Source organism: Triturus cristatus, chromosome 6 (genome assembly GCF_964204655.1).
Source record: "Triturus cristatus chromosome 6, aTriCri1.1, whole genome shotgun sequence".
NCBI lineage: Eukaryota > Metazoa > Chordata > Amphibia > Caudata > Salamandridae > Triturus > Triturus cristatus.
This window is the reverse complement of record NC_140589.1, coordinates 90,046,464-90,072,995: the sequence shown is the minus strand read 5'-3', so window position 1 is coordinate 90,072,995 and position 26,532 is coordinate 90,046,464. Positions and strand designations below refer to the sequence as shown.

Sequence of the window (26,532 nt, the reverse complement as noted above, 5' to 3'; positions counted from 1 at the left end):
CATATCAATTTAAAAGACTTCCATTTGGGCTGTGCTCTGCTGCCAGCGCTTTCCAACGCATCATGATGGACATTCTGAAAGGCATTGATCGAATTGTGGTATTTCAGGATGACATAACTGCACCGACATCAGCTTCATTATTTATTTCAGGCAATTTATACATGTTATACGATTCTGCAAAGGCCAGGGCATGATGATTTGAGAGCACTCTTTATATAAAAATTGCCATATTCTTTTTTGACATCAACATGGATGTTCTGTCTATGTTTAGTTTAACTATTAGTCACGGTTAAGTAAAGCAGCTTTAGAACACATTTTAAAGGTCTTTCACCGTACCGTAACTGTTAAAATACATAATGATCAGAGGAAAAACTAGACTTTCGGTGATTTTCTTCATTTTCGCACCGGCCAGGATATTAAACTACAAGTCATAGCGGTAAAAAAATGGCCAGGTGGGAACCCAAGCCAGATCAGTTATTGTGGCCCTTGGACCATTTTATTTCAACTCGCCCACCTGGCCAAAATGCAGTGCTTCTCGTTTTCACCAATCTTACTGATTCTATAGGCTTTAAAATGCTTAGGCTAGCAAACATTTCTCTAACAATGAGTCTAATGAGACAAACAAAATGATGTTTCATGCAAGCGTCTGATCTGCAAATGGGGGCCACTTTTTTGGGACAGCCTGGGCCCAATTGCAATCCCAATCCGACCTTGTATACGAGTCACTGGATCCTGCTTTTAAATCCATAAATGGTTGCTCCACAAACTACTACTCTACTATTCTGACCAGATGCATCCCAACTGCAAATCTAAGCTTAGCGAACCTTAATCTCCACGCAACACCTGTACCTCCTTCTGCAGCACAATCATGGATGTTCTCCGAAACATACTACAATACTGTAAGAGTATCAAGTCCTGGCAATGGCCAAGGAGAGGAGTTGTGCCATCTTGACATGACTCGTACAACAAACACTGGCAAAGCTAATAGGCCGTGCCTATGAAAGGCGGTTGCTATCTTTTAAGTTTGTCAATGCTCGTTTCAGATTCTGAACAGCATTGGCAAAGGGAAACAAACATCTGGCTGCAGTCTGATAACGTTTACATGCCCATTTGTCATTACGCTGGTGGTGTACGTGAGGACACTTGCACACGTATGCAATCATGACACTGGCAGCCTATTTTTTTAATTCTTAAATTGACCATTTTAAGATGGCGAATCCATTTTAGAGAGGTAAGTTAAGAAGTATGACAGGGTGCATGAAGTGGCCTGGTAACAAACATAGCTGGGCCATTCGAAAATAGATTAATGAATAATAAAAAATACAATGGGAAAGGACGGAGGAGCAAATGAGGAACAAGAGGAAGGCGTTGCAACACAGAGCACGGGAGAGTATGGAAGTGAGGGGAAAGCAGCACACAGGCAAAAGCAAGAAAACATGCCCTCTTGTAGAGCGCAGAAAGTACAAGAAGAAAAAGCTAGTTGTCTGAAACCAAGCAGTCAAAGGTTCCAATGTAATTAAATCAGAAGTATAGTAACGAAGGTGTGCTCCTTTGGAGGAACAAACAAGAAGAATTCAAGCCATCAATTAAGAAGTAAGCAAATGAGTGACAAGAAAACCAACCAATGATAAGCAAGGGGCTTACCCAAACCCCACTGTAAGCATTGGCACTGTGTACAACAGGTCTTTCGACAACAGAGAGCTTCATCTGTCTGTAGGTGGGAGCTAAAAATAATTCAATCTTTAAAGACTGCTTTGCAGGCAAACTACACACCAGTTTTTAACAAAATAGTAAACCGCTTTTAAAATGATACTAACAAAGGTTTCTGCTCATATTTAACAAGTATTTTTCATCATAAGTAAAAAAAAATACATTTGGGAAGATATCAAACTGGTTATACATTAGAATGGTTTGACAATATATCATGGCATTACTAGAACCTGCGGGAAAAATCGTTGAGGCTTGACACTCTGGCTTCCTGGGCAGACACCCAGGCTGATGGGGCATCCTCTCCAAGGTAACATATCACGCTACACAAACGTGTCGCCACTGACAACCACTGCTGAGCACCAAATTACATTTTAGATTTCTAGCTGGAATGGCATCATTCAAAATTATATGAAATATTGACGAACTGAGACAGGGTGTTCATTAAAAATATGTTTAGGAAAATGTTTTGAGTTATGGAGCCTTACGAGGCCAACCCTTTCTGTAGACAAAGAGTTCCCGCCTGTAGCCAGCCTCATAACATCCAACTGGCTTCCTTATCTGCAAGGAAGAAACATGTTAAGTAAACCACAGGAAGCCTCATTGTGCACGCACACATTTCATAACCATTTTATTGGACTGTTGTGAAACCAGCTCAGACTGCTCTCCAAGTTACAGACTCTAAGGAGTGATAGCATTTTCCACAGAGTGAGAGGATTAGAAATAGGGAGGAAAACAAGTCAACACAACGGTTTGTTCTTGACCGCAGCCTGTCTGGACTCCTTTACGCTGGTCAGGATTACTTACACATTGCGGCCTGGTGGCGAGTGGGACGGCTACCCTTTACAGGATGATGAAGAAGGAAATGCTGCATAGAATAAGTCTCCTTCATGAAGCGGATAGCCATTGGTTTAGAAGAGATCTCCTCAAGCAGATGTCAAATTGTGAAACCTACTGATATATAGGGACAACCCTAGGTGAGGTCACAAGCACACCACATAAGATGCCTTAATATAGAATGTGCAATGTTTGCAGTGAGGATCATCTGCCATCTTCTGGGCCCTGAGGTGGGGTAACTAATCTTAGAAGCAAGGCCTTTCGCCGGAGGATCGGGAATGCGCAAACCCAGTGATGTTGGCAAACGTAAGTTCAGTGGAGAGAGCAAAGTCCTTCTGGGGCCAAGATCGCTCCAGCGCAAGGCCCCATACACTGGCTTAGAACGGTGACATCTTTGAAGGCGGTCAGTGTTTCAGGTAGAGAGGCTTCTTCCCATAGTTAATGTTGTCCTTTAGGACCGGGTCCCCCACATCCATCCGTATTTTGCACCACTTCAGCCCAGTCTTGTAAATGGGTTTTACGGAGTTGATAGACCACCTTGTGAGATACCTGTAACAAAAGCAAAAATACCCGCTGAGTCAAGGCTGACAGACTAAGCATTCTCAGTGTTCGGTTGGGAGCTCTCTAGGCTTCCATTAAAAGGTACAAACATTTTAATTCATGCAAAAGTTTACACACATTGCCCAAATCCTTACACATCAATGCGTTTTACAAAATGGTGGCAACAAAACAAACTTGGACGAAACCGCCAGGAAGCAACCGGTGTAGCGCTCTCCCTTCATATAGCATTAAGAAGCTGAGCAGCATCAAGAGTGAACCAAGACTCAGTTTCTCAAATGCACTCATCTGACGAAAGGCGTCTGCTCTATAGATTCACCGCTGATCTGTGGGAATCTGCCACCATTTAGCATGCAAAGGTGTGTTTACTGTACTATGCAGAATCTCAAATGTTGTAAATGTAAATGTATTTGTACTTATATAGCGCACTTCTACCCAGGGGTCTCGTAGCGCTGTATTCATACCGCTGTGGAACCCTTCCTGGTTTTCCTGTGAGATGTCCACTCCTGGGCACCCCCAAGGTGAAGCCAGGCCTCCTAGCGCTGTGGGGGCCGTTGTGGAGATTAAGCAAGCTATTGCCCAGAGTTGCAGAGTGGGACCCATGATTAAAATAGGCACCAAGTCGAGAATTATCAGGTCCGGGGAAATTGAATCCAAGAGCCGCCGAGACGGGAATTGAACCCTGGTCCCGGGCCAGACCTCTGCATCAGGGTCTGCCGCTCTAACCATTGAGCCACACTTCTCCACAAATGTTAATTGCTTTGATTATAGGTGCCTAGAAGCTAGGCTTGTTTATGCCATTTGTTGTGCAAAACAAATAAAAGAAACACAATAAATACGGATGAAAATATAGACAACTATACATTCGGCACCATAAGGCAAAGGGGCAACTGGTCTCATTCTTGAAAGTGATGAGTTGCATCCGTCCTCGATGAGTGGCTGAGGGTTAGATCAACAAACTGAGTAAAGGCTTCAAGATAAATTGAACTGAGCTGAGTGTGAAGAAGACAGGAGTACAAAGGAATCTTCAACTATCAGAATCAGTTGACACCTCCCGATTTCATTATGCTCGAGTCACTATGAACTTGAAAACAAGCATCCGTCAAGGACGGAATTCAGCGTTTTGTTCTATCATGTTTCTATTTTTTATGTATAATAACACTATTGTACCACTTTATAGTCAATTGTTAATCTGTTAGTCTGTTTTTGCTGTCTACTGTAAAACATTTGTGTGATTTAGTTGTTTGTACTTTATTGTATTTATTTTTGCTTTATCATGTCCGTGTTTGATTACCAGTGTTAGTGGGCCTTGTGTTGTCTTTTGTTCATATTTACATGAATGTATTTTGATGCCTGTTTAAAAGAAATAATTATTCTTCAAAAAATTATTTGTACTTAATATTTTTATACTTTTGATAAATAAAAACTTGATACTATTTGTTTGTGGGACAACAATATTTATATTTTGGATGAATCACCAATATCTTTACAGTTTTTGGGGGAAGAGCTTTGTTTTTTTCCTGTGTTTTCCGGAATTCAGGAACCCCTCATTTTCAGAAAATCACTGTTGATTGTTTTCGTGATTACACCATGGACTATTATGTTAGCATTTACTCCCTTTCAGGGAATGCCTGGCCTCTGATCATTCCTGAAGACCCAAAGAGCACCTGATTAGGTTCTCGACCATCATGTTCTCCACCAGAGAAAACTGCTCATGTTATAAGATGCCGGCGGGTCTGACAAGAGTAAACGAAACACTCTGGAGAATTTGCCCGCTTTCTCAAGGAGGCTTGCCTAGCCCAGATGGCATCAGGTATATTCCTTCATGACGGCAGATGTTCATCAGGACACTGTCAACTTCACAGGCATGTATCCCCTAATGAGAGCCTTAAAACATAAACCTAAAGTACAAGGTCATATTTATTCACATCCAGAAATATCCCAGGAATGAGTACACTTAGCAACATCCAAAACGTGCCAAACAAATCTACAGCAACGAACACAGTGGCGATCCATATGGGCTCATCCCATCTAGAAATCAACACTGTACAAAGCCCGACATGCTTAAACAACAAACTCTGTCTAAGATCACTTACTGTCACATATGCTCACTCAGACCACAGAGATGAGGCATGGCAGAAAGAAACAGTAGGGCATAGCCATGATGAATGATCTATGGAGGACCCATCTGTCGGATATGAGGGGTCTCCACTCTCAGAGAAAGTGCTGGAACCTGCCTCCTAGGGGGTTGTTGTGCACCACCAATGGCAGGCTGAAGCAGCTGGACACATGCTGCAACGGGAGAAAGGGAGTGAAAAGAGACAAGTGGCCTTCACGTTATCTGCCAGATCAATGCCCCCAGCCTCAAAAGGACTGGGGTGAGCCCAGGTTAGGTTCGGGTGACTAACGTTGCCTATGCCAGCACCCCTACAGTAGCCTAAGAATTTCCGAAACTGGTGAGGAAATTGTTTGGCAGGGTCCAACCTCCCTGAGAACATGCGGGTGCCCTACTCTCCTTGAGATGTTCCAAGGGAGAATCGGCTTTCCCACTGAGCAGGTGGCAGCCATCGAACGACATTCATAAGCGAGGCCTGTACATTTTCCAGAGAAACCCGTTGAGAAAACCTGCACATAGCAGGAGAGCACCATACTAGTGCCAAACACCCTTCCCAGAAAATCAGTAGTATCAGGGCCAGCACAAATCACGTATTAGGCAGTACCATGACCACTTTAAATAATTTGAGGCAGTGTAGTCCTAAAGTCTTCCTGGACCGCCAGCAAGATCTTGCTGGCGATGTCTCAGGAGGCATGCGTATATCAACCCAGTAGCAGACTGCATTGACTGAAGTTAATGCTAAGCTAGCCGAAGAGAACATTTGTTTACTGAATGCATCAATCCTCTTATAGGGCCAGATGGCACATGGGATGGATCCGCCAACAGTAATCTGACTGAGCACCCCTCCGGATCCTTGGGGCCCACAGGAATGCCAGAAGGGCTTAGAAGAGTGGCAACTATGCACAGCATAGCCACCTTAAAGGTCTCACCTTACTGCAGCGTCGCTGATGGCCCGGGGAATTCGAGGCACACCAGACTCAACTGCAGAATCTGCTCCGCAACCAGAGATCAACTGATACCGTGACACCCTGGTGCCTTCTCTTAAATAGAGTGGAAGAATGGGGTAAAGTCCTGCACTGCTTTCTTGTGTTTTCATCTTGAGTTCTACTTCCTGGAGGATTCGGACACAATGTGTTTGGCGATGTACAGCTTTGCTTACTGGCCCCGGATTGCCTTCTGGTGCATGAGGACGTACTCCTCACTCAATTTTCAGTCACCCAAACACTAGAGACACACATTGTGTGGGTCTGTGAACACCATTGGCTTCCTGCAGCTAAAGCACGGTTTGAATCTTGTAGTTTTAGGGGTGGCATCGTTGCCTTGTGCACTGGATTTCGTTTTAAGAGTCTTCTGAAGCCCAACAAAAGTGGTGGGAGTTGAGCTCCAGATCCGTGTCTGAAGGTGAAGAAATAAAGGAACTAGTGTTGGAGAGCAGTGGTGGCACTTACATGAGGCTTTGCACCGCCCCTTCCTTGGTAGTAGGGAGACAGCAAAGGGTCACAGGGCGCCACCGAGCGGCATGCAGGAGTATTACTGGAAAAAGATTCCAGATAGAGCCTGTGGCCTGTGGAAAATTCAATCAAAAAGGTGAGGAGGAATCTGCACTTAGAAGTATCCATCAGAATGAAGGTTGGTCAGGACTTATCCTAAAAACCATTCAAGATAGTATACAGTAGTCCATTCAATATTGCACGTCTTCTAGCAGACACAGTTTTCCCCTACTCTGGCAGGTGTTCTGTGTACCCAAAATCACAGGGGTTTAGAAACATGTTACTGCTGAGCCCAGTGCTCCCATGGTGGGGTCTATAACTTTAACAACGGACCCCATGAGCTGAGAATCTTGCCCTCTTCCACATGTGCTAACAGCTTCTCTATGTATTCTAGTATCTAGACTTTGCGATTTATTCCTCATGTAGTACCACTTACAATAGACTTTTAACCCATTACAAATTCACAAAATGTGGAAGAACGATTTTCTCATACTCATATAAGCAGCAGTCTTTCTTCCTTTTCATTATGACATCAGCTCGGCTAGAGGAAGGTGTAACAAAAACTATAGCCTCATTTCATGTACAGAGCTATTGACTTTGCATTATGCAAATCCTGCAGCTGAGAGCCAAAGGAGTCCCTGTCTTCATGGTGATTTCTCTTGTTAAGTAAATATTGCTTTCCTATGCCTGCAGAGCGCTCAAAAAGTCCAATCCAAGGGGAAATACAAGTGGCCCAAGGATCAGCTTGCTGAATGGACTTTAACGCCGTTTTGTCCATACCACACTGTTTGCTGATTTTGGCATTGCCTCTCTGGTCTGGAAGCAGAACTTCAAAGGACATGACCATCCTTTTTCATGGACTGTCTAATTTCAACTCTAATCATACTTGGGACTGGAGAGTGACTTGAGGGAGGTTAAAGGGAGAGTGAAGAAGATGATATTGTGCCAAATCCAGGGTAACAGACGTTCCCCACTAACGCTTCAACCCCATATATGCCTTTCATATTAAGTACTTTATGCGGAGTAACAGAACTTCAAGTGTACATTTTAAGCAGATTACAAGTCACTGAGGAAGACAGTGGGCCATGAAGCACGTTATAGGGTGCTAAAGATCCCAAACAGCATGTTGCTGGATCCGGGGTCATTGCACAAGGCTCTATTTTCATGCATGGTGCCATTTAGGAAGAACTGACCTGGATCTTAAGGAGGAAACAATATCACCTCAGTAACACAAAACAAGCTTCAGTCTGGGCCATTGTGCACAGTGGGCTGAGATGTGACACCAGAAAGCAAGAAGCACAAGTTACTACTTGTGTAACGATATATCTGTAAGAGACATTAGTTAGTGATAGATTCCTTACCTTAGAATATCCCCAGGCGTCAGACTGGATCCGGAAAGTCTTTTCGTAGCAGTACCCCTGCACGTCAGTAGGTGGCGTCGTGCGGCTCCGCGTCCGTCACTGGCGTCGTATGCGCCGAGATGACGTCACGGAGACTACTTAGGCGCCACCCATGCGCGCTGACGTCAGTTCTGTACATGACCTTCCGTGCCAGGAACGCAGAGCCATGCAAGAAACTGACCACTGGTGCCATGAAACTAGTGCCTTGAAACGGATGACCTTAACCCTAGAAATCAGTTCACAGAACAGGGAGGATGGGTGGGGCTGTAAGGAATCTATCACTAACTAATGTCTCTTACAGATCTATCGTTACACAAGTAGTAAATTGTGCATCTGAAAGAGACACGTTAGTGATAGATTCCTTACCTTAGAATAGATACCCCAGCAATACCAACCCCGGTGGTGGGTCTGCAAACAGATTACACCAGAAAGTCACGGAGAACAGAACGGCCAAAGAAGCCGTCTCTCCGGACTTGACTGTCAAGGCAGTAATGCTTGGTAAACGTGTGCAGCGAGGCCCACGTAGCTGCCTGACAAATGTCCTGCAAGGGGACACCGCGTCCCAAGGCAGTAGTGGCTGCCGTCGCCCTGGTAGAATGGGCCCGCAGCCCCACAGGAGGTTCCTTCTTAGCCAACGAGTAACAGGCCTTGATGCAGAGAACGACCCACTGAGAGATGGTCTGTTTGTGCACAGCCTGACCTCTTGTAGCGCCCACGTAGCCAACAAAGAGCTGGTCATCCACCCGGAACGGTTGTGTGGGCTTCAGGTAGAACAAGAGCGCACGTTTTGGGTCCAGATGGTGGAGCCGCTCTTCCTCTTTGGAAGGCGGCGGAAGAGGGTAGGCAAAGTGATGGTCTGCCCGATGTGGAAGGGCGTGACAACCTTTGACAAGAAAGAAGGACGGGTCCGTAAAACTACCTAGTTCGGATAAACAAAAAGGAAAGGAGATTTAGAAGAAAGAGCCTGGAGCTCACTCACTCTTCTGGCAGAGGTGATAGCTACCAGGAAAGCCGTCGTGAGAGTGAGAAGACACAAAGGACAGGTATGAAGGGGTTCAAAGGGAGCGCACATCAGGTATGTCAAGACAAGGTTTAAGTCACATTGAGGCATTATAAACGGCACGGGAGGAAACGTGTGCGTAATGCCTTTCAGGAAACGGTTAACAACCGGGGACTTAAAAAGAGAAAGCTGATCAGGAAACCGCAAAATGGCGGAGATGGCCGAAAGATAACCTTTGATAGTGCCCAGAGCAGAGCCTAACTGCACCAAATAGAGAAGGAACAGAAGGACTTCAGAAAGAGGGGCAGAAATAGGATCCACAGTCTTAGCTGTGCACCATGCCACAAACTTGTTCCATCTGCAGGCGTATACCGTTTTAGTGGAGGGCCACCTGCCCGCCAGAATGACATCACAGACTTCGGGAGGAAGATCAAATGCGGTCAACTGCTGCCACTCAATCTCCACGCATTGAGGTGGAGGCTGGACAGGTTCGGGTGGAGGACCGTCCCCTGCTGCTGCGACAGAAGATCCTCCCGAAGAGGCAGTCGGATCGGGGGATCGATCGCCATGCTGAGTAGCTCGGGATACCAGTACCTTCGTGCCCAATCCGGAGCCACAAGGATGACTTGGGCCCGGTCACGCCGAATCTTCTTCAGCACTCTGGGCAGAAGTGGTATAGGCGGAAAGGCTTACAACAGACCACAACTCCATTTGCGACGAAAAGCGAGTGCCGCCTTGGAAATTCCAATGTGCAGAACTGATGAAATTGTGCGTTCTCTTCGGTGGCGAATAGATCTAACCAGGGCTCTCCACACTGCTGAAAGAGACCTTGTGCCACTTCCGAGTGAAGACACCATTCGTGATCCATCATGCACCTGCGGCCGAGTTCGTCTGCCCTGGCATTCAGAGAACCGGGCAGGTGTTGAACCACCAAGGTAATGCCTTGATGTTCCAGTCATGTCCAGAGGCGCAGAGCCTCCGGACATAGGGTCCAGGACCCCACCCGCCATGTTTGTTGCAATGCCACATGGCGGTGGTGTTGTCCGTGAACACCTGCACAACACTTCCCCGGACAGAGGGAAGAAATGCTTTCAGTGCAAGTCGGATCGCCCGAAGCTCCAAGAGGTTCACATGGAGCCGGGACTCCGCCAGAGACCAGAGTCCTCCTCCCCATCCCAGGAGGGACACATCAGTCACCACTGTGTGCGCCGGTTGGGGAAGGGAGAGGGATCTGCCACTGATTCGTGAGCCACCACTGCAATTGTCGTGCAGTGCCCTCCGAGATCTGGACATGATCGGACAGGTTGCCCTGATGCTGCGCCCACTGGAACTTCAGGTCCCACTGCAGAGCCCGCATATGCCATTGGGCATGCTGCACTAGCAGGATGCAGGAGGCCATCAAGCCCAGGAGCCGAAGGGTCATCCTGACTGAATCCCGGGACAGAGGCTGAAAGATCGGAATCAGAGCCTGAATATCCCGGAATCGCTGCTCGGAAGAATAAACCAGAAACAGCATCAAATCCAGAACCTCTCCGATGAAAGGGAGCTTCTGAGAGGGACTCGGGTGTGACTTCGGCACGTTGATGGAGAACCCCCAGCAAATGCAGGAGATTGGCCGTAGTCTGAAGGTGGGTGACGACTGCCTGGGGCGAGCCTGCCTTCAACAACAAGTCGTCGAGGTAAGGGAAGACTGACACCCCTGACCTGCGCAGATGAGCTGAAGGGGAGCATGGCAAACTGAAAATGCTCCTGGCCTACCGTTAACTGCTGGTAATGCCGGTGGGCCAGCAGGACGGGGATGTGAAAATATGCATCCTGCAAGTCCAACGCTACCATCCAGTCTCCAGGGTCGAGGGCAGCCAGGACCTGAGCCAGAGTCAGCATTTTGAACTTCTCCTTCCGGAGGAAGCGATTGACGCTCCTAAGGTCCAAGATGGGGCGCAGGCCCCATTTGTCCATCTTGAGGACCAGAAAGTAGTGGGAATAACAACCATTCCCTACTTCCAGCCCAGGAACGCACTCGATGGCCCCCTTGGCAAATGGAGCCTTGACTTGAGAAGTACCAAGTGATCCCTCGACATGCGGTGGCACCGAGGTGGCATGGCTGGAGGGGAGGACTGAAAGGGAAGAAAGTAACCTCTTCGGATGATCTGCAACACCCACTTGTCCGATGTGATATTGCGCCAGTGGGGGAGGTGGTGGCGGATCCTGCCACCCACTGGCGTGGGGTGCTTCACAAAGCTCGGATTAGGAAGGTTTGGAGGTAGAAGCAGCGGGAGCAGAGGTGGACGGACCCCCATGCTGATTCTCAGACCCGCCCCTGCGGAAGCCGCGTCCGCGGCCACGCGGAGGCTGGTTCTGCACAGGCTTGCTGAAGGAACGTGCCTGGGCGCCTCTGCCATGGCCACGAAAGGAACGAAACCGAGGAGTGGCCGGGCTTTTTGCAGGAAGACCCAAAGACTTGGCCGTGGCCCACGAGTCCTTAAAACGCTCCAGCCCACTGTCGGCCTGATCGCCAAACAGGCGAGTGCCATTAAAGGGCATGTCCATGAGCGAGCTCTGGACATCAGGCGAGAACCCGGTGGATCTCAGCCAGGCGTGCTGACAAAGCGCCAGTCGTACAAATCGCCCTTCCCAGTGAGTCAGCGGTGTCCAAACCACACCGAATGGTGAACTTAGCCGCATCCTTACCCTCAGCAACTGCTTGGGACAGCACAGCGTGGACCTCCTCAGGACACTGAGGCAACACTTGAGCAACCGTATCCCACACAGCGTGGGAAAAGCGGCCCAATAAGCAGGCGGTGTTCACCGACCGCAGCCCCAAGCTGGCCGAAGAGAACAACCACTTTCCGAACTGTTCCAGTTTCTTAGAGTCCTTATCTGGCGGAGTCGTGGGAAAGGCACTCTGCGACGTCGAGGCGTGGATGACCAGGCTCTCAGGCGTAGGATTAGTGGTCAGAAACGCTGGGTCACCAGGCGCCGGGCGGTGACACCTGGCGACATTCTTATCCACAGGGGACCCTGTGGCCAGCCTCGACCACGTGCCCAACAAGACGTCAGTGAGGGCGTCGTTAAAGGGAAGCAGGGGCTCCGACGAAGTGGACACAGTCTGGAGCACCTCAGTGTGGAGATTAGTCTTGAGGGCCACCGTAGGAAGATCGAGGTTGAGGATCTCAGCTGCCCGACGGAGCACCATTGTGAAGGAGGCGCCCTCCTCCATGGTAGGCAGGGAAGAGGCAAACCCCGGGTCAGAAGAGACATCGAGGTCGCCGGCGTCCTCCAAGTCGTCCACCCAGTCCTGCTCTGAGTCACACTGATGGGCAAGAGGATCCTCGTACCCCTCCCAGTCATCCTCCACCTCTGTTGGAGGGGGAACAGAACGTGACGGCAGAGCGTTGGAAATGGCGCCGTGAACGGCACCGGCCGGGGCCGAGCCGGCGCCGACTCCCAATGAGGATCCCAGGTAGGAACGAAATGGTCCTGGAACCGGGGCAAGGGCGGGACAAACGGCACCCACAGCGGCGCCGGAGGCGAAGCAGAGGGTGGCGCTGGGGCTGGAGCCGGCAGCGCTGGACCTTGTGGCACCGGGGCCTGAGCCAATGGCGCAGGATCCTGAGGCGCCCAAGCTGGATCCGCCGGCGGCCCAACAGGATCCGGACATGGTACCGCGGGCCCGAAGGCATGGCGGTGGGAGCCTGAGGCCTAAAAATGCGGTCCATGGTGGCAAGAAATTCTTGCACCTGTTCGGGAGTCGCCGACGGACCCGGGTAGGCCGTGGGACTCCCAGGCTCCTAAGGAGCCGCAGGTGCAGAACTTCTGTCCCCCTCGTCCGCATCCGAGGACCGACGGGGGACGTCGGAGAGCGAACACGATTCTTCGACTTCTTTTTATGTCGTCGCTTACCGGAATCCGAGGTCGAAGACTTGGAGCCCGAGGAGCGACGACTGCGGCCCCGCAAGAGTTCCCGGAAACGGTCCCTAGACCTGGAACGGCGTTGGGACGAGTGCCGGACCTCCAGTAGCTTCCGGCACCGCTCCCTCAAGGCCTTCGGGCCATGGCCCGACAGTGCCGGCAGGACAGGGAGTCGTGGTTGGTCTCAAGGCAGTAGAGGCAAACATCGTGGGGGTCCGCTACCGACATATTGCGAAGGCAGGCCCCACAAGACTTAAATCCAGGCATCCCTATGTGCACCAAGGAGAAAAAGGGAGACAAAAAGTCTCAAAAGTGTAGTCAAAAACTTACTAAGGTACGTGCTCAAACCGGATCTGTGCTTGCTGACGAGGAAAAAGAACTGACGTCAGCGCGTATGGGTGGCGCCTAAGTAGTTTCTGCGACGTCATCTCGGCGCGTACGACGCTAGTGACGGACGCGGAGCCGCACGACGGCACCTACTGACGTGCAGGGGTACTGCTACGAAAAGACTTTCCGGATCCAGTCAGACGCCTGATGTGATAGTGACCCTCAGGGACCCAGAGCCTGTGATGGCAGGACTGTGATGGTCACCCTCAGGGACCCAGAGCCTGTGATGGCAGGACTGTGATGGTCACTCTCAAGGACCCAGAGCCTTTGACTGTGATGGTCACCCTCAGGGACCCAGTGCCTGTGATGGTCACCCTCAGGGACCCAGAGCCTGTGATGGCCACCCTCAGGGACCCAGAGCATGTGATGGCCCCCCTCAGGGGCCCAGAGCCTGTGATGGCCACCCTCAGGGGCCCAGAGCCTGTGATGGCCACCCTCAGGGGCCCAGAGCCTGTGATGGCCACCCTCAGGACCCAGAGCCTGTGACGGCAGGACTGTGATGGTCACCCTCAGGGACCCAGAGCCTGTGATGGCAGGACTGTGATGGTCACTCTCAAGGACCCAGAGCCTTTGACTGTGATGGTCACCCTCAGGGACCCAGAGCCTGAGATGGCAGGACTGTGATGGTCACTCTCAAGGACCCAGAGCCTTTGACTGTGATGGTCACCCTCAGGGGCCCAGAGCCTGTGATGGCCACCCTCAGGACCCAGAGCCTGTGATGGCCACCCTAAGGGACCCAAAGCCTGTGATGGCCACCCTCAGGGACCCAGAGCCTGTGATGGCCACCCTCAGGGACCCAGAGCCTGAGATGGCCAGCCTCAGGGACCCACAGCCTGTGATGGCCACCCTCAGGGACCCAGAGCCTGTGATGGCCACCCTCAGGGACCCACAGCCTGTGACGGCCACCCTCAGGGACCCAGAGCCTGTGATGGTCATCCCCAGGGACCCAGAGCCTGTGACGGCGGGGCTGTTATAGTCACCCTCTCCCTCCCCCCGACCCCGAAGTCAGGGAAACGATTCTGCGGAAGGGGGCTTTCCTCAAGGATACCCTTCAAATGGAGGGCCACAGGATTTCCCTTTTTCTGATCTTTGTTGAGCCTTCATGGGAGGCAAAAACACAACCGATTCGGAAAGAAGCCTCGGAGCTGGGAGTGAGAGCAGCAGCGCGGGCCTTGCAAGGAGGCGAGTCTGGCAAGACCAGACCCCTGTGTCATTTCATGTCACGCAGCAGCCCAGACATTGCTCCAGGGACTCAAAGCCACCCCATAGAGGAGTATTGGGTGGTGAGGGTGAATGATGACACGTGTGCCCTGTAGTGTGAAACCTAATGCTCTCTAGCTGCCGCCCAGGCAGTAACACGGAGGGGGGATTAGAAGTTTTGATGTTCATGGAAAAAGAAAAGTACAGCAGGGGGCAAAGGATCCGCCCCCTCATCCCTGCAGACGCCGTCCATGTGTTATTCCACTTTTATCTGGTATGTGTAGCTCACAATATTATAGTTATTTTATCTTTGACAAAGGGTGCAGGTAACATAAGGCCTTGTCCGAAGTTTGGAAAGTGTACGGGTTTGCATTGTTTTCACACTTGATTAAAAAGAATATTTAGACGTAAAAATAAAACCAAGGGAACATTCCAAAACTCAATGTACAAATGAAAGAAGATTTTTGCCAGGAATAAATCTTTAAGTAATTTGTATCGGCGGAGGCTGGAGCGGCCTTATGATCAGGGATCAAAGCCACAAAAACACCATCCGTCTGTACATTGTGGGGCCTAGGACCCCCCAGTGGGCCAGAGGCGCGCGTTCATAACCTCACCAAGTGGGCAGTAGTACCCAGAGAGGAGGCCAGCTCTCACGGGAGGACACAGATGCACAGCTCCTTTGAAGTGATGTCAAGAGGTGAGACTGCCCACAAAGACATTCGTCTGCAGACTTCATATATGCTGAAAAAAGCAGCGTGATCCTTCAAGCAGAACCTGGCAACGTACAACAGGAAACTCTCAAAACAGCAGAGCAAGCGCGGATACTCCAGCAACATGCGCCGGGCATTGCTGGGCTGCCTCTGGTGGGATCCGGACTTAACGGTTAGTGAAGCAAAAAACTATAGAGATGTTCATGAGAACTCCTGGAAGGACAGTAAGATGATCCATCATAGAGGGGCAACAGCTTTTCCATGCTCCCTTAAAAAAAACGAGGAGAGCAGACCAACAAGCCCATGCGACCTGTCAGCAGCCTTCCGGGGCACTAGCATCCTGCCAATAAAAAGTCCTCATTCAGTAAACATTTAAACCAGCAGCATACGCCAAATCTGGAACTCATGGTGGTTTGCTCTCTTCCTATGACCAGGGGTGCAGTAACCGGGAAGAACCTACATCAAGAAGCCTACAACAAATTCACCGATTAAGTGGTTGTATATTGTAAGGGGCTGAGTCATCCTTGGGCGAGAGAACTTCTAAGGATACTAGCTGGGATCACGGAGCAGCAGCAGAGCTGGGCGCACGCGACTAGACCCATTTCCATGAGCTGACCCTAGAAATGCTCCTGCGGCCGGGTCCCCTAGCAGCGAATAGATTTCAAAGCAGGAAGTGGATGCAAAGCCGTTCACTGGTACCTCGCTGCTATGAGGCAGATCCAACTCCCTCCTCTCAAGAAAACTGAATCAGATTATTGCACGTGCAGAAGGGGCACAGAATGCCTCACATCTGGAGGGGGAGGTGGGCAGTAATCGGAAAATGCCAACGACAGACCATGAGCTCCCAGAAGCCTAGGCACTGTCATCAACCAGTAAAGAAAAAATACATTACAAAGAAATGCTGGCTCGAGAAAAAGCAACTTAGTGAATGAGAAAGCAGATAACCCTCTGCTCAGTATTAAATTGAAGAAAGATCATTGCGCTGCAGTTCCTAGTTTTCTTTAATCCACAAAAAAAGAATCAGCGGTATTACAGCAGGAGCAATTTATGAAGAAACGCGCGTGTGTGGCAAGACGAATCATTGTATCAGTCAGTACTCTAAGGAGTTGTCGGATAAATAAACCAAAGCTCTCCTCACACCACCTGAACTGACTTAAGCTGCGTCCAGTTTCTCTTTCTCGATGAAGAAACCTAAATTAATGGCGCTACATGGTTTAAAAAACACTGGCACCAACGTAATTATACAAAAAGTGAATCGTCCACTACAGTGCCTTAAAGACCTGGTAACAAGCCTGCTCACATCAACAACCCAGCTTGATTGTTTCAGATGCATATTTTAGTTTGGTCGTCATTTGTTTGATGTTGTGGTAACCTGGGCGCAGTTCACGGAGTTTCGCAACGTGGAACCCCGCAAAGTGACAAAAAAACCTCCGCGGGGTTCTGCAAGTGGCAGAGTGCAGTGCCAACTGTCGTTCACGCTGGTCTTCCTGCCGTTCGGGTAGATATTCTACCCAAGCAGCAGCTTGCGCTCGTGAGCACGAATGGGGAAAAAGATTCCTACGCGGAGTGGAGTTTCTGCACTCCGCGAAGCGCGGAGTGCAGAAAATTCAGCGAGTCAGATCAAATATAGTTGAATGAAAAATCATATGCACTGGGAAAATCTCTGGAGTATGCTCTGGCCCTCTATCTTATACTAATTATTTCTCCCTGAAGATAGCTTCCATTTTAGAGCTTTGCCAGAAGCAAAGGAGTTATTTGCATTCAGTTATGGATGGTGGCACCATTTTCATTTTTTGAGCTTGGGAACTCAGGAAAAGATTTATTTTTGAATAATGGCCCAGGGGGCTCTGTCGCCAGCACTGAAGTATCTTGCTGTCGTCCTCGTCTCCTCTTTCGATCATAAATTTGCTCCCTGATCATCCATCTATTGAGAACGAGCAAATTTCTTTTTTTTTTTGTTTGTTTTGTTTTTTAAGTTTTCAACAAGTCTTTATTAACACAAAGAAGCAATACAGGTACAGTCGCCCTCCGGGCATATCACAACACAGGGGGGGGAACCCCTCGTGCAGGCAGTTGGGATCGCTCTTACACAGCCATTTAGCCGACATCCCGGAGGACCGGCGGCGTTGCCACCTTCAATACGTTAGTAGCACCCAAGCAGTGCCCCAACCGCAGACAGGACCACGGTGGACCTCCCGCCCTAGGATAGTGTGGCAGTAGATCTTGTGGCCACACACGCACCCACTAGGGCACGGACCGCCGGCCTAGCCCCTGCAAGCTCCAACTGTACCCCTAACCACCCCCTCCCACCCCACCCAGCACACACGCACCGCCTTACCCCCATGTCTCTGTGATGTTACCCGCATCTGCCATCCCGCCATCCTGGCAAACCCAGGCAAAGTGCCCTCCCGCAGTCAGTCTACATTTCCTCTGGCAGCACACTCACCCCTAATGTGGTAACAATGGGAGCCCGACCCTAGTCAAATCATGAGTTCGTCCGTCCACACTCTCCGCATGCAGCGCTCTCCACCATTCGGTGCTACTGAGTGCCTCCTGGGCGCTCCTCCCCGGCTTCCCGGCCATGCTCGGCATCCCCGGCCGCCGTCACACCTCCACTGGGCTCCACATTAAGTGTCCCCCCCTGACTATCCACTGCAGGGTCTCCGGTCTTCAACGACGCTCTATACAGCCCCCAAAAATTCTTGGGGCGGCTTTTGGGTGGTAGTAGTTCAATATATATCTCCGCCTGCGTACTACAATACAACAGGTCGCTGGCCCATCGCTTCACAGTAGGCAGAGGTCCTCTCATCCAGCAAAGCGCCACCACTCTCCTGGCGATCAACAGAGCAATGTCCGCCAGGCGACGCAACGCCGGTCGGAGGGGTCGAGAGTACCCCAGCAACGCCAAAGCGGGGCTAGGAGGAATCTCAACCTCCAGTATCTTACTGAGCTCCCTGAACACCCCCGCCCAGAACCTGGCGACCCCCGGGCAGCTCCAAGCCATATGCATGAAATCCGCCTCCGGATGGTGGCAGCGCTCACACTCCGCAGTTGGGCGCAGCCCATGCCTATGTAACCGCTGCGGGGTATAATATACACGCTGCAAGAATTTAAAATGCACCAATCTGTGCCGGCCGTTCAAGGACACCGTCTTAGTGCTGGCGCAGCAGTACTTCCACATATCGTCTGTGATCTACATGTACAGGTCCGTCTGCCATGCAGTTCTCAACGCTTCGCACCGGTGTGGCATACACTGGTCCCCCAGCTTTTTGAGCGTCGTGACCAGCTTGGCAGACGCCGCGGTCTTTATTACATAAGTGAGTTCCAAAACCTCCGGGGGTTCCGCCATTCCCGGCCCCAACAAGGTAGAGAGCGCAGCCCGCACTCTGTGGAACTGAAAACGCTGCAGTGGCGTGGGAGCCGGCGGCGCCGATCCGAGCTGGTCCCACGCCCTGGCCACCCCATTAACGAATAGGTCCTCCATCCTTGAAATGCCCAGAGCGTTCAGCACCCGTAACACACCCCTTTCTCTCAGCGGGGGGAGCCACACCGCCCACTCCACTGGTAGCAACGGGGAGTACAAAATCGCGCAGCCCCGGGCCTTCGCCAACTCCCACCAGGCGTGCGTCGTGGCCTTAAGGGAGTCAAGACTGCCCACCCTGCGATCTACCTGCTGAAGGGCAATAGCCGGTAAGGGGAGCGGGTCTGCGAACAGTTTCTCCAGGATCACATGGGGGACCCCCGGATCAGCATGAATCCATGTATGCAGATGCGCCGCCTGCGCTGTTCTGTAGTACCTTTCCAGGTCCGGAGCCCCCAGTCCCCCTTGTTCGTACGGCAGCGTCAGCACCTCCCATCGGACTCTGGGCTGCTTGCCCCCCCAGGCCAGGGCAGTAAGCGTTTGGTTGAGCTGCTTGAAAAAGGCCTTAGATAACACAACCGGGATATTATTAAACAGGAACAGGAACCGCGGCAAGACCACCATTTTCATGATGGCTATTCTGCCCAGCAACGTCGGGGGCAGCCTATTCCACGCCTCCACATCCTCAACTAACTTGGTGTATGCCACTCTGTAATTTTCCCGAAGGAGCACCTCCGGGTCCCTGTGCAGCTGAATCCCCAGGTACCTTATCGAGTCAGTGGTCCACTGCAGGGGGTACTCCATGGGAAACGGCTGTGTCACCGGCGACAAAGGGAACGCCAACGACTTACTCCAGTTAACCCGAAGGCCCGACAGCGCCCCGAACCGGACCACCTCCCTGAGGATGGAAGGGAGATTCACCTCCGGGTCCCTGACATACAGCAGCGTGTCGTCAGCATAGGTTGAGATGCCGATCTTATAAGTGGGAAAGCTGATGCCCTCGTGTCTATGGTATTCCCTGATAGCGCAAGCCAAGGGCTCCGCCACCAGGGCGTATAGGAGCGGAGAGAGGGGGCAGCCCTGCCTAGTTCCCCTGCCGATGTCGAATGCGTCCGTGACACGATCCCCAATCCGCAGCCTAGCAGTGGGGCGATAGTACAAAGCCCCCAACATCTGCAGGAAGGGCTCACCCAGCCCCAACTTACGGAGTACACGCACCATGAATGGCCATTCTACGGAGTCAAATGCTTTTTCCATGTCCAGGAAAGCGCCAGAGCCTTGCAATCCGGACGTACATGTTGCATGGCCCCCAGTACCGTATGGATGTTGTATGTGAGGTTCCTCGATGGGATGAAGCCCGCCTGCTCCGGGGCAACCAGCTCCGGCACCAAGAGTGCCAGGCGCGTGGCCAAGACCTTAGCATACAGCTTAGCGTCTACGTTAAGCAGAGAAAGGGGCCGGTATGACCCACATACATTAGGAGGTCTCCCGGGCTTCAGGACCGCAACCAGAAGTGCCTCTCTCATGGTATCAGGCATACACCCCTCCTGGCATATCTCATCGAAGAGCGCGATCAGGTGGGGCAGGAGCACTTCCTGGAATGCTTTGTAGAAGGCCACCGTCAACCCGTCCGCACCCGGCGCACTACTCGTCCGCATGCCCCCCAGTGCCTCCCGTATCTCGTCGGGTTGTATAGGCAGCATCAAAAACTCCCTCTGCGAGTTCGACGAGAAGGGCATTTTGATGTAGCTGAGATAATCATCTATTTCCTCCTCCATCCGTGACGACTTAGAGGAGTAGAGGTCTGCATAAAACGCTCTGAATTCAGCCACAATCTCTTCTTGGTCCGTGAGCACTGCGCCTGCAGGGGAGACCAGCTCCTCAACTACCAGGGGCCGTCTACGATTACGCAGTAACTGTGCCAGCAAGGAGCCCGGGCGCTCACCCTCCCCATATGTACGGGCGGTTGCGTACTTGCCCATGTGTTGCACCTCTCTGTCTGCCTCGCTATTGTATTCTGAGACCAACTCGCGAATTCTTTCTTCGACCCCGGTTGCTGGGGATCGCAGTAGCTGCCCTTCAAGCTGTGTCAACTGCGTTTCAATGGTCCGCATGCGCTGTCGGATACACTTAAGGACACTAGAGTGCTTGGACATAGCTATGCCGCGTATGTACGCTTTGAAGGAATCCCAAAGCGTGTGGAAACTCCGTACCGAGCCCAGGTTCTGATCAAAGAAGGATGCGATGTCTTCCGCCAGCTCCCCCCTGAAGACCTCGTCCAGCAACGAATATGGCGGCAGGCGCCAGGTGAACGGCGGAATCCGCCTAATCGGAGAGGCCAAGGTTAGGAGGAGGGGGGAGTGATCCGAAAGCGTACGGGGGAGCACTATGCACCCCTTAGACGCCGCCAGTAGGGAACGCGACACCAACCAGTAATCGATTCGGGTGTGCACGTCGTGGTGTGCGGAGTAGTGCGTGAAGCCTCCCTTCCCCGAGTGACCGTGTCTCCAGGCATCAACCAGGTCAAGCCTAGTCATCTCCGCCTGCATGCGCACGGCCGCAGCTGCCGGGCGCCTCACCGACCCCGATGATCGGTCCAGCGACGGGTTGAATATAAAATTGAAGTCGCCCCCCCACACCATTCTTGCATGCTCGTACTGCCTACAAAGTGCGGCCAGCGTACAGTAGAACTCTGGGTCGTCAAAATTTGGGCCGTACACGTTAACCACCACTAGGTCGTGACCCTGCCATGTACACCTAGCGAGTAAGTAACGCCCGTGTTGATCAGCCTCAAGCACCGTGAGCTTCAATTTGGAGGTCGGGTTCACCCACGTGACCACCCCCCGGGAGTGTGTTGTAAAGCCAGACGCCACGCTGTTGCCCGCCAAGCCGCGTGCCGAAAGCATTTTACTCCCTGTGGGAAGGTGCGTCTCCTGTATTAAGGCTAGGTCAATGTGGTGTCTGCGGAAATAGTTCAGCACTTTCCGGAGCTTACGGAAGTCATTCAGTCCTCGTACATTCCACGTCAGTGCTCTTAAAGTGCCAGGATTACCGTCACCAGTCACCACTTCAGGGGCTGCCATCGCAACATCCACTCAACAGTCGTGCCAACAGAAGGAGTTTCACACATGAGAGCACCGACTGGGCCGCTCTCATACCTCCACTGCCAGTATGCCAGAAACCAACCAATACATAGGTCTCGCAGCACGCAGTGTGCCCAACCTCCCCACTTTTCAAACCCCCCCCCCCCCCCCCCCCCCCAACTGCTTCCCCCCCCTCCCACAGCCGACCTCCCCCAACCTGGCCAGACAGGACCGCAATCCCACCCCCCACCCCTCAAAACCACAAACATCACTCAAGAACATTTCCCATAGTAGCCCCAACTGGGGCCACCGATAGCCGCAGCGTGGGGGCAGAGAGCTAGGCGCCAGGTACTCCCAATTAGATAGCGCCTCAGGGCAGTCGCGTACTCTCCCCGCCTTGCCCTCGTACACCACCCAACGTGTGCCGCCCCACCCGCACTACCCCCGGGGGACCAGGGAAGGACTCAGGGCACCCCCTAGAGGAACCAGGCCAGATGCTACGCAGCACAAGTCCGCTGGGGCCCCCCCGCCCGCCAGCCCCCCACCCGGGGAAACTCACGTCAGGGTCAGGGGAGCAAATAACATACCTCGTCCCGAGAGGGGGGGGGGGGGGGGGGGGGTGGGCTCCCAAGGTCCCCAGGAGTCGGATCACTCATGCCAGTCTCTGAGCGGGCTCAACGTATTGCCGCACCTTAAAAGCACGCCACAGGGCCTCCAGACACCCACCCACCCAATACGTCAGAAAGGTCTCACCAGGAGGTTGCAGCAGTGTCTCCATGTATGTTCACGCCAAACTCAGCTAGGCGGGTAACTCCAAAGTCCCCTCCGCCGCCAGGCCATCAATCACCCCCCCGCCCGCGGAGCAAAAGCAATCTGCCCCGTCGTGCCCAAAGTCCGACAGTTCATCTCGGGCTAGTCCTGCTCCTCCAGGCGGGAGGACTCCTCCGGGGTGTCATTTTGTCGCCGCTGACCACCCCGCTGCTCCTTCGACCAGTCCTTCAAGGACCGATGCAGCTCCTTGGGGTCAGTAAAAAAGTGGGAACGGCCCTGTCTGTTGATCCGCAGCCGCGCAGGGTAGAGCATCGCGTAGTCCAGGCCCAGTTCCCTAAGCTGTTTTTTATATGGAGCAAATTGTCTGCGCTCTTCCTGCACCCTGGCCGTGAAGTCGGGGAAAATGGATATGTCCATGCCTTCATATTGGAGCGCGCCCTTTTCCCTGGCCACCCGCAGGGCCACATCGCGGTCCCTGTAATTCAACAGCTTTGCAATTATGGGCCTCGCTGGGGCCCCAGGTTTCGGGCGAGGCCCCAGCGAGCGGTGCGCTCTTTCGACTACAAACATGGGAGAGAACACGTCCTCCCCCAACAGGCCACGCAGAAGCTTCTCCACAAAGAGTTCCATCCTCCCGGTCTGCGTCGTCTCCGCGACCCCCGTGATACGGATGTTAGACCTCCTCGAGCGGGCCTCCAAATCCTCCGCTTTGTCCTGGATGACCTGCAACAGCCCGCTCATTTGCTTCCTATCTGCATCACACTCCGTCTGCGCGTCCTCCACTTGCTCCGACATGCGGTCCATTCGGTAAGTGAGCGCGTCCAGCTTGGCGTCGATTGTAGTGAGACTGCCCTGGAGGCCCCTCTTAAATCAATAAATAAGGTAGGGGCGCCTATTAAGGGTTGATCGACATATTTGTTCTCACCCTTGTTTTTCTCACCACACTGTAGATAGTTTTTTTCGAGCACACTTCACTTCATTATAGGTCCTGACGAAGCGCCACGAGATCCCCCTGACTCAATGCGCGCGAAACATGTTGACCATAAGAGTCGAGCGTAGCTAGCCACTCATCCGTTGTGAGCATAGATAGCTTTTACGCCACTCACTCCCCTTTTTAACTAGGTGGTTGACTGAGCCAATAAACTTCAATTTCAGATTAACCAACCTTTTTAATCACCTACATCTACACTCCCGGGCCCTCACACGCATGCACCATACGGCAGGGAACAAAAGATCTCCGACAAAGAGCCCCTGTATGGGTGCCCGTCGGGTATTGCACCGCCGACCCGACGAGGAGCAGAACCCAGATGATGAAGCATGACACCTAGCTTGCTGGGTGTGTGAGGGTTCTAGTTCCACCCTGAAGGGATCCCCTTCCCTTGTGCACTTTCTTTCGTTAGGTTGAAGTCTGAATTGGAATACTTTATTCCCTGTCGACTTCCTGTCCTGCAGGAACTACACATCTCTTGTTGATACAGTTACTTAGGGCCTATGTGTAGGACCTCGTTAAAAATAGCCCACCTTTCACTCTCCTTCCTTTTGTTGAACGAACCCTCTCCATCGCCACCAGCATCTCTTGGATATCCGCTTCCGCGGGGCCCCCCGTGGCAGAGCCGCCCGCCGCCGCCTCGGCCTTCTCTGCGGCCGGCCCCTTTGCCCTGCGGGGGTCGAAGGAAAGTTTGGGCTGTGTCTCATCGGTTTTCACCATGGCTGCCGTCCGGGTTAAGCACTACCCCAGGTCCGGGCTCCTCCAACTGACACTAGGGGGTATAGGACTCCGGCGCACCTCGTCAGCCACCTCTCGAGCGGGCCCCACCTCCTGGCCCAGGCCGGCGTTGTCAGGAGAGGCGATCCCCGCAGGCAGACCCCATCCACGTCAGGTTGCACCACAGCGGCAAACGCACCCGACCCCGGCACGCCGCACAACCTCCAGGCACTTCCAGAAAGGCAGGCGAATGCGCGCCCGAGGGGGCTACTCCGGGCCCCTCACGCCACCCAGGGCGCCCAGCAGACTCACCAGTAAGGATCCTCCAGCAATGGGGGGAGGGAGAAGAGGAGCCAACGCGCCCACCGCACCTCCAGATACCGGCACCAGGCGCTGTCCCCGCGCCCACCGTCGGTCACCCCGCTCAGCAAGTCCTCAGAGCAGCCCGACCGCCACACTGGCCCCGGGACGCTCCAGGGGGTTTTCCGTCCGGGCGCTCCTCAGCCGTCTTCAAGTCCACCCACGCCTCAGGGCTCCGCCTCGCCACCGAACCCAGGACGTCCGTCCCAGCCCGTACCTGGTCCAGTGGATGCTGCTGCAAGGGCCTCAGGGCCGGGCACCGTCCGTCGGAGCCGTCCGCTCCGCTGATTAGACCTCCGGCCGGGAAGTCCAGATGAAGGCCCGGGGGATCGGGTTCACTTCCGGTCTCGCTGCCGCACGTCGCAGCACGCACGTCGGGGACGTCTCCAGGAGAGGCCGGGGACGCCGGGCCTGCCCGCAAGTCACAGCCTCGGCCCCCACATCAGCACACTCGGCCCCCTATCTTGTCGGGGGGGCCCCACCGGCAACACCGCTCCGAGGAGGGAGGATTCCCCCTTGTTCCCCACTAGGCAGCACCGTTGGGCAGGATCATTGGGCGGATCTTGTGAGGGTTACAGCGAGGAGCTCCGCACTCACGCGTCCGCCATCGCTGCCGGCTAGCTCCGCCCCCCGAGAACGAGCAAATTTCTTTGACAGGAACCTTGGCGAAAATCTTTGTTTTCAAAATTTCATTACTGAAATCCGAACTTATCTTGAATGCCATAAAAAATAATCCTTATATAGTTACATAAGCAGCCAGACACTCTAGGCTCTGTTAGTCTGAGAGTGTTTATATCTCAATAGCCTCTCTGCAAATAAATACTCAAATAGTTCTTAGGAGATTTACAGAAGGTGCCAGGGTACACATGGCTATAGATATGCCTGCAGCCTGTGTACGTGCTCCGATAATAAAATGAATATTGATTTTAGGTCTAGCCAACAGGCTGCTTTAATGCCAGCATAACATTTTCCCCCAAAAAAATCATAATAAAAATGCATACATACAAAGAGGGGCCTTGTTGAGTCTGCTTTATCCATCGCTCTCTTCAAGAGATGAAGGAGCTACTTACCTTCTGTAATTATATCATGGTAGATCCATAGTCTTTCTGCAGAATCCTCATCTTATGAATTTCCTTTAGGTGCCAGATCTGTCTGAAAACACTTTTCCTAACAAGATGATCTCTGGCATTGCCTGGCACATTTAGCGTAAGTCTGCTCGCAGGATGTGGCAACTTCTGGGTATAGTAGGCACAAACCTGTGCACTGGTGACAGTTCCTGGCACTTTGTCAAACCCCATCGAAGCGAAAAAAGAGGAAATGATGGAACATCAGTGACAGCAACAAATACAGCACAAGAAAGGTTTGCCTATGTTGGGACCTTAAAGCACTAACTCATAGAAGGGAGGGCAGTAAGGAATCTGCGGCCAGTTTATGTATCCACCAAAATATCGTCAGCCAATCCACAGCACTGATGGCCAGTGGGACCTGATCACGAACATCTTGAACTTGTCCTGCTGAATGAAAAGAGTCAGGAAGCGAAAATGCAAGAGGAGTCTCAGAACCTCGCCTATTTCAGAACCAAGAAGTAAATGGAGAAAAATTCTGCGCCCCTTTCCGATAGGGGCTTTTGAGTCAGGAGGGAAAGAACTGTTGCCGCCAATATTGAGGTGTACCAGACATCAAGTCTTTGTGGGAGGAGGGTGTACTGGGAGGAGGGACAGACAGGGAAGGGCATTGACCCGTGACAACTATCTGGATGACCCAGCCATCTGTGGTGATTGTCCCCCAAGTCATTAAAAAATGACCGGATGATAGTGGCTTAAAGGAGAAGAGTCAGAGAGCTTTTGAGGGAGCAAAGCCACGAATAAATCTCTTGCAGTTGTTGAAGATGTCATCCCCTAGAGCTACCTTTGTCCCTGAAGAAGCGAAACACTT

The 26,532-nt window shown here is 52.2% G+C and overlaps 1 protein-coding gene across 1 annotated transcript in view; it reads right to left on the bottom strand.

The window, feature by feature from the left end:
* Positions 1–2,310: 2,310 nt before the first annotated feature.
* MRPS18A (mitochondrial ribosomal protein S18A) overlaps positions 2,311–26,532 on the bottom strand; it is a 153,657-nt gene continuing 129,435 nt past the window's right edge. The window contains exon 6 of the mRNA XM_085610266.1: positions 2,311–3,093. Coding sequence (XP_085466392.1) covers positions 2,949–3,093 — 145 coding nt within the window. The 3' untranslated portion in view covers positions 2,311–2,948. The remainder of the gene's footprint in view (positions 3,094–26,532) is intronic.